Below are 8,749 nucleotides of genomic sequence, written 5' to 3' on the forward strand. Positions count from 1 at the left end.
CTCTTTTTGCACTATTTTATTTATCTTATCTGCACCATGTATGTTGAGTTGTTGGAGGAGCACGCGACATAAGATTTTCATTGCCAACATATACGTTGTATATGCTGTGCATATGACCAATAAAACCTTGAAACCTTGAATGTTATTGAAGCTAATAAAAAAAATGGAGACCTTTCAATTAAAGCCTGCAGATTTTTTCAAAAAGATATTCAAATGGAGGAATCACAAATCCAATCAAAAGAGATGTGTCCTACTTATCCAGTGTAGTTATACAATGCTGCATTGATGTAGTCACTGGGTCACATGACTGAACAAATTTAACTTCAATGAAGCATTAAAAAAAGTTTCAATAAAAAGAGATGGGACCTGACTGGCCAGTGTAGAACCAATTTTTTATCGAATTGGATTGGATTAAAAAACAATGCAAATTTATAAATTAGGATATTCACATGAAATAGAAAGTGTACTAAAATTCAAATCTACTTTTCCATTGTAGTAATACGATGCTGCATTGATTTGGAGTCACTGGGTCACATGAGATGAAAGCTATTCAGTTATTTCCACAAGCACCACTACAATACTAATCTTAAAGTGGTTTACATTCTGCAATGTAAAATCTAGCCATTGTTTTTTAAATATATTAGAAAGGTAAAATAAACATACCATTGACAAAGCCAGTAGGTGAGCAGGTGAGCATTCATTTGTCAATTTACATAAAAAAAAATGAATTCCCTGGACAGTATTTATTTTCCACCATCACATTATGAGTCACGAGTTACAGATACAATAATGGGCCAATTCGGCTAGTTAAGTGCAAATAATATCAGTAGCTTTCCAGAGATTTGTGTAAAAACACTATAAATGGCATCTGTTGTCCTGAAATGAAACTAACATTGACACACAGGCAAACTTGTCACTTAACATTGATGAAGGACTATGTGATGTTTGTAATGGAAAAAGGAATTGCTGAATATGAAGATGTGAAGGGTCTCTACTTTGTAAAGCTAGTGAATGTCCTTTCATATGGTCCTCTTGGTCTGGTGTGGGTGTGTTCTGGGGGTTAGTTGCACGCTTTTGATCATCAGGCCTGCCCTTCCCAATGATGGGTTTACAGACAGGCCGTCACTGGTCCAGACACACACACACACACCAATACCCTGAAGTCCATGGGAGAGGTCCACAGTCAAACAAACAAACAACAAAAAGGAGACAGTAGTATTACAGGTACGATGGCAGGTCCTTCTCCACTGACTGCAAAGAGAAATAAGTAGAATCTTTATTATAATTAAGAGGGCAAATGGGGAAGGCCCCTATGGAAATATGTGCATTGTTTACTTCAATACTAAACAACATTCCCCTTTTCAATCCTTTTTACAAAGTCAATTCAATCAGAATATGTAAGATAATGTTCCAGTGGCCCACTGTTACACTTCACATAAGATTAAACTGTGTGTTATTTGGATATTTCTCATGCAGCTAAAAATAAATGTATTCAAGTCCTACCATTAAAAAACAAGACATTTTACCACCTTCAATTCTATATATATTTTTAAAGAGTTTATAAGGTTCCTTGGGCAACATGTTAAACTACATTAAAATACAAATATTTTGAAAAACGGTAACTGCCACTTACGCTGGGATCATCTGTTGGCCCGTATCTCTTCACCACTTGTCCTTCTCTGTTTATCAGAAACTGTTAAGGAAAAAAACATCAAAGGATGAATACAGAAAAGAGGAGATGCATCTTAAAAAAGAAAATAGTGCCAACTACATTAACAAATTACCTTTGTGAAATTCCATTTAATGTTACTGTGAAAAGAGAGAAAAAACTGTTACACCACAACCTGCTGTTTCCGCCCCAATGGAGCTATTCCTAAATCAAATTCCTTAATACCGATTAAAAGAGTGACCGGTTTCAAGGGAGGATAGTTCTTCATTTAATTCAGATAACTTCTTCAGCATGATCTACTTTGCTGCCGTTCATACCATTTATATGCTCAGTATATGACAGTTATATGTATTTTCACAGTATATGGTGAAATGCACTGATTCATGCTCAGTCATCAAGCAGGTGCTTGTAGTTTTAGGCCTACACTATTTAAGCCTACATTGATAGAATATAAGTTATAATTGTACTGTATTTACAACACAAATGAGTGAGTACTTAAATTCACATTTGAATACTAACTCAGTTAGTTTATTTAATGAGATGATCATGATAGAACAATCTCTTTGATGCTATGAAAAACAACCCTAAACCTGAGCAAATGAGAAACAAAGAGGAGGAGAGTTGTGCAATTAAGAACTAGAAGCTGATTAGTATGTGTATGACAGTGTTTCCTTAACAGGGTTAATGGGAAAAGAGAATAACTTACAATGAAACAATTACAAATTATATCAAATGTATCTAAATGTCATTTGTATCTCCATACATCTCCAACTTTTAGAGATAACATGTGGCCTCAGTTTTCTGAATGTACTTATTTTACACTTATGGGTCTTTTTAATGAATGTTTGTATTTCTGTAAAGCAAACAGAAAAAATAAGACAATAACTCACTTCCCCAGGGTTCCCTTGCCTTTTGGCTGTGCCTTCATCCACTTCCAAAGAGGGTGAGCGTTGTCTCCATTCACTTCAATCTTACTGAAGAGGTCAAACTCGGCATTGTAACCTTTGGCAAACTCTTTAATCTCTGCCTCAGTACCTGGCTCCTGGATTTAACAAAAAAAAAATATTAGTTAATTTTGTTTTATTTGTTATAAATAGAAATATGAAACTCTTTTGTCAAAGGTTTATTCTTATTACCTGTCCTCCAAACTGGTTGCATGGGAAGCCCATGATGCGCAAACCTTGCTCAGCGTAGCTGACGTGCATTGCAGCTAGCTGAGTGTAGTTTACCTTGGTCTTTCCTCATTTAGAGGCAACATTTACAATGATGCAGACGTACCCTCTGACATCAGAAAAACAGAAAATAACATAAGGTTTGAACTGTGAGAAATGTTCTGCAAACACTGCTATTTTGTTCATTACAAGAAATGTTCCACTCCATACTGCTGTACTTTAATTCTTTATTAAACCACAAGGACACATGAAATTATGTATTTATTTCACCTGTATTTCTCAAGAGACTCCTCATTGCCATCAATATCCTTGGCAGAGAATTCATAGATGGTCTTGGCAGTCTGCCAGTCTCCCACCTGAGCGCACTGCATAGAGGAGAACAATGGAGATTATATAAGGTGATAGTGTATGATTAAGCAAGACAACTTATAGTAGGGTTGTTAAGGGCTAAAGTCCACTAAAGTAAACCAAAGGGCAAAACCAGGTTCAGGCCTAAGAACTGAACAAGATGACTCCCAGGTTTTGAGAAAAGCCAGTCAAGCAAATGCAAGTCAAGACAAGAACAAGGCAAGGAAGTTGGACTTTGGCGCATTGTGACACATTTGATGTCCCAATCCTTGAACTTGTTCATGGAACTGATTCACCCACATAACTATGACCTACACCCATATTTGTCTTATTCAAGAGTATAACATAGCATATTACAAATACTAAGGATCTAGTAATGTTATTAGAGGTGAAAAAAGTACTTTAGTAAAAGTAGAAGTACCAGAGTGTAGGAATACTCTGTTAGAAGCAGAGGTTCTGTAAACAAAATGTTACACAAGTAAAAGCACAAAAGTATAAGCATTAAAATTGATTTCATGTACCAAAAGTAGAAGTACTCATTATGCAGATTGGACCATTTCAGAATAATATGCTGTATATCATGTTTTGATTATAAATGTTGATGAATTAAAGTGTTATCAAAGCTGGTAAAGGTGCAGCTAGTTTTAGTTATTTGGTATACTGCAGTGCAGCTTGTGAACTTACTCCAAGTGTAACTTAAGTCTTTTTATTTCATTAATCCAAATCTGCAAAGTAAATAAATGTATTAAATAAATGTATTGGAGTAAAAGTATACGATTTACCTCTGAATTGTAGTGGAGTAGAAGTACAAGGTAACATAATATGGAAATACTCGAGTATAATTCAATGAAGTCCCTCAAAATTGTACTTGGATAAATCTACTTAGTTACTTTACACCACTGAATGTTATTTAATTGGCCATTATGCTTTTACAGCATTGTTAAAATCAAGGGAATGAAAGTATAACACATACAGCTTCTCCTGATCAGATAAAGTAACGTCAAACGAGACTGTTTCAACGGATTATTGGCAACTTCAACAGCATCGTTATCCTTTTACGCTAACACTCTAATGCTTGGCAGCAACCGGCTAGCTGATAACAGTCACGCTTTCATAACAGAAAAACCGAGAAATGTGAGGTTATTTGCCTGATTCAGCAGCTCAGTGTAGCTGTAGGAGTAAACCGTTATTTAAACCCTACTGTAAATGTCACTTCAAAACATTAGCCTCAGGCTTCAGCACGACCCTAGCTTTAGTGGCTGCGTCAATACCGGAACCATTTTAACGTTACACCACATTTAAAAATAGAAAAGAGAAGTCTGACCTACATTTTGTTCAGCGTACAAGCAGGAGCGGACACATACATCTTTTTTTAAAACACATCAGGAACAGAGATAGACATTTTTTTTTTTTTTTAGATCTATACACTTACCATGGTTCTCACTACTCCTCTGCTTCCTAACAGACCTAACAACAGTGTAGATCTGTACAGCCACATTTCGGCTGCGACCTTTGTCACGTGATCTGTTAGCACCGCCCACCTAGTGACATCACTGCGCACCGACCTGCATCACCTCATTTACTGCTAAAAACAATCACTATTCATTTATTTAGTTCAAACATTAATAATAACTCTCTGGCATGGATGTACAGAGACTGCTGTAAATACATAATGCTATATACTGAGAAAAATGTATGAGAGCTTTGACTTGTGTTGAAGGAATATGTTGTTTGTTCTCTTGGAAGATGGTTATTTATTTTCTTTTATGCACAGGTTTGATGTGAATCCTTACCCTACATTCATTTTTTTAAGCTTCTTGGGCAAAGCAGAAGTTGTGATGCAATGTTGCTGTATCAGCTTTAAGTTGAATTGAATACCTTTTATTCAAACATCCAGCAGACGAAGCAACCTATGGAGTTGTGTTTTTTTCTAGCTGAGGAACGTAAGAATGTAACAAGCTCTTTAACTGCACAATTATTTACTAAACTCATCAGCTAGTTACCAACTCTGTATATCTTTGTTTTTAGAGCTTTAAGCAGAAGGCCATTGAAAGGTCACAAGACAGATGTTCTTCTTCAAGTGCGATGATGGTGATAACTGCTCACTGAGGAGGAACAACGTCATAGGATCACTTTGGAATTATAACACATTCATGGCTTAACATGTTTCTGCATTGGGGAAGCGTCAGTTTCCTTGAATCATTGGACTGCAACAAAAAGCAGGCATATACAAACTCATATTTATCTGTATCTGCTCTGGAATTCTAAAAATGCATTCACTGATTTGTCACTAACCATGCAGCTAAAAGTCTGTGTGAAAGGAGATGAACAAGGTTAAAGTGACAAGAAGTGTTAAAAATAAATGTTTGCTAATGCCAAACAAATGTTGATAAAACCCTAACCTGGAAATGTGGAGCCTGTATAAGTGGGTCCTAAATAGGCCTTCTGGAGGAAGAGAGACGTAGAAGAATGGGCTCACAGTTCCCCCGCAAACAGAATGTGTTTATTCTCCCCATCCACTGGGGATAATAAACAAGTTCACACTTGTGGCTCAGTACATACTGCACATAAGCCCATTTAGAAGCAATACTATTTATTGGTGTAAAAGTTGAAAGTATTATATGGTGTTGATGTGTCAAAGGTAAATATTACTAGTTTTACTGTAGTTGAAATTTGACTGGGTTTGGTTTTAAAATGCAGAAAAGCTGTTGTTTAGTCCTTCTTCCAACAGAGGGCACTATCTAACTGTAGCACATAATTATGTCCTTGAACAAAATAAAGTTGTGTTGAGAAATAAGGATTTTAGAAAGATGTGTAATGTATGGAGTTGACATTTATGAGAAGACAGACTATGCACCTGTTGGATTGGAATTGTTTTTTATGAGGGCCTTACAAAGTGAAACCAGTGAAAGGATTTGTGTTTTTTTCTTTTGCACACATTTATTAAAAGCCATCAAATCCAAGGTATCTTTTGTTTTTCTTTTGCTTGCACTTAAACTAGGCCAAGAACTAATTCATTTTCATGTCCTTGTTCTGGGACGTTGCTTAGAAATAAACTATTGTTCTGACGTCAGACTGGTACCTCAATTAAAGTACCCATGAAACAGCATTTTGCTTCTTTAATTGGATGTAATCCCTGCTGAAAATGAATATTGGAGTGGGACATAACACACTAAGGGATCAGTCAAAAGTATGTAAAGCAACAGGATGTCAGTTGGTACATTTAGTTGTAAGGCAAATATAAGTATTTGGTGATTTGTAATTGGTGCCTCACCTAGTACTTCTGATATTTTATTGCTGATACCATTTAATATCCGATTTTATTTATTGTAGTTGTCCATGGTGTACACAGTAACAATAATCAAAAGTAATTCAGACTGTTGATTTAAGTGTTTCATATAAAGCAACATAGGACAATAGGAACTAAAAAGCTACAACTGAATCATTTGAAAAATCAATACTTTCAGGAAATTAGGAAAGCTAGAAAATGACATAGATTTAAAAAAAAGAAGCAATAACATCTTACAACACTTCTGTATGAAATGCCTCAATATTATTTATCAAAGTATTTGAGTATAAAACTATTCATACACATGGGTTGGGTTTGTTCAGTTTTACATAATACAACATCATCGCTGAGGTTGATAAGCCGCTCTCGCTGCACTGTCTTGGTCACGTGGGCCAGCGACTACCTTTGATAATTAAATGGAAGCTGCTTGTTAGTGGAAGCAGTGGGTTGTCTGTCCTCTAGCACACATATATGCATGCATGCTGGCAGGCACAGTTAGTGTGCTTTGGTGATGTGGAGGCCATGTCTTCCTAGAAGAGTGTTTTAATTAGGGTTTGACAAAACACAGTAACTGCCACAGGTTTCCACCTGAAACATCCAGTTCAAAGCCCCTAATTAAACACCTCACATATAGCCAATTAGAAATCAAATGAAAGGGGTTCTACTGTAAAAGAGAGTGTGTGTGTGTGTGTGTGTGTGTGTGTGTGTGTGTGTGTGTGTGTGTGTGTGTGTGTGTGTGTGTGTGTGTGTGTGTGTGTGTGTGTGTGTGTGTGTGTGTAGACTAGAAAGCAGATACAGTACTTCGCTGTTGTAGTAAAGTAGTTGTTTATTCCACTTAGCTGTACTAAAATAAGTGTTTGTTGATTTGCCGTGGACTGTGCAGAACAACTTTCAATTATTAATAATACTAATAATTAATAATATTGTGTTTGGAAAAGCATAATTAGGACATTGTAAAATAATAATAATAATTGCACACATTTAGCATAAGTTTGAGAAACAAACGAGAGAGGAAACACAAGGGTTGTGAGTGTACGTGTTTTTGTTTCATCCAGCTTGTAAAGTGTATTATTGATATGAAAGTCTGTTTACAAGAAATGTTACTTCTTTATTTGTTTCATTGAAAATTGCTGCACATTCATGATGCTATTATGAATGTGAAGGACCTGTTCTGAATGGCAGAAAGCAGCTTTATGTTAAGTTTCATTTCTTTCTCATTAAAGAGTTATGACAGGATATACACTAGAGATTCAGTTAAGCTGGTTTAAATGATGAGAAAGTGTATTTGGGAAAAGGCAGACTCAAATGAATAGGAACACATGGAAAACACAGAAAAACAATCTAGTTTAAGATTAAAAAACAACAACAAAAAACAACAACAGTTGCCTAGGAACAACCTCTGCTAAACCTGACTCCGGACCACCACCCCCAGCCCCACCCCCAACCACACAAACAGGCACATACGGAGCTATGCACACCATGGGAGATATCAGATGCTTCAAGAGAGGTTAGGGTTATTTCTTACTGTTCCTTAGCAACAAGTTTGCTGTTTTCTTGCCTTTCGGTATCTCCGTCAGCTCAGCAGGAGATTAATAATCAGAGACAGAAATTAAATTGACCACAAAACTTCATCAGTAGTTTGCTTTTATATTTCAAAGCAGTCGGACCACTGGCAGTGAGAACAATACATTTTTGTTCATTTAAGAATAACACTTCTTTGTGGCATACGTTACGTTGGAGGTTGTTATTGCCATTAAATTGTTTACTACAGAGAAATTATTCATTTAACATTACATGTTCTTGTTACAATCAGCACAACATCATTGAGTGCAATCTAACGCTTCAGAACATCTCAATACAAATACAGTAAAATAATATAAAGCTGAATGTACTGTTGTACTGAAGAATACATACTGTTTTATTATATAAATATGGCATTTGTGGAATGAACAGATGTTAATAACATATTCTACCTGCTGTGATGGCAATAACGGGTGTGCTACAGGAGGAGCCTATTCTTGCTATAATATCGCAATGCCTCAAGAGGCACATGGATGTGCTCATTACTGTCCGGATATGCATATTGCTCTCACCTCATAATCAAATAAGCATCATGCTGAAAGAAAACGCTGATCCGAACACCTTCCACATTGTAGCATGTTTTAGAATATGAAACAAAAGGAGTGTAATGAAAACAGATGGCAACCTATATTTGCATTGGCAGAGATTCTTTTACATTTAACCCTTACACTCTGAGGGGCTTGGTTGGCA

At 36.1% G+C, this 8,749-nt stretch overlaps 1 protein-coding gene across 1 annotated transcript; it reads right to left on the reverse strand.

Moving 5' to 3' along the window:
* Positions 1-728: 728 nt before the first annotated feature.
* On the reverse strand, positions 729-4,751 carry LOC134865874 (phospholipid hydroperoxide glutathione peroxidase-like). The gene is made up of 7 exons (XM_063885676.1): positions 4,622-4,751; positions 3,112-3,206; positions 2,806-2,950; positions 2,560-2,711; positions 1,785-1,809; positions 1,634-1,693; positions 729-1,251 (listed from the first exon to the last, which is right to left on the reverse strand). Exons 1-7 carry the CDS (start codon positions 4,685-4,687, stop codon positions 1,219-1,221), a joined length of 576 nt encoding a protein of 191 aa, XP_063741746.1. The 5' UTR covers positions 4,688-4,751; the 3' UTR covers positions 729-1,218.
* Positions 4,752-8,749: the final 3,998 nt, after the last annotated feature.

The sequence above is a fragment of the Eleginops maclovinus genome, chromosome 6 (assembly GCF_036324505.1).
Source record: "Eleginops maclovinus isolate JMC-PN-2008 ecotype Puerto Natales chromosome 6, JC_Emac_rtc_rv5, whole genome shotgun sequence".
In the NCBI taxonomy this organism is placed as follows: domain Eukaryota; kingdom Metazoa; phylum Chordata; class Actinopteri; order Perciformes; family Eleginopidae; genus Eleginops; species Eleginops maclovinus.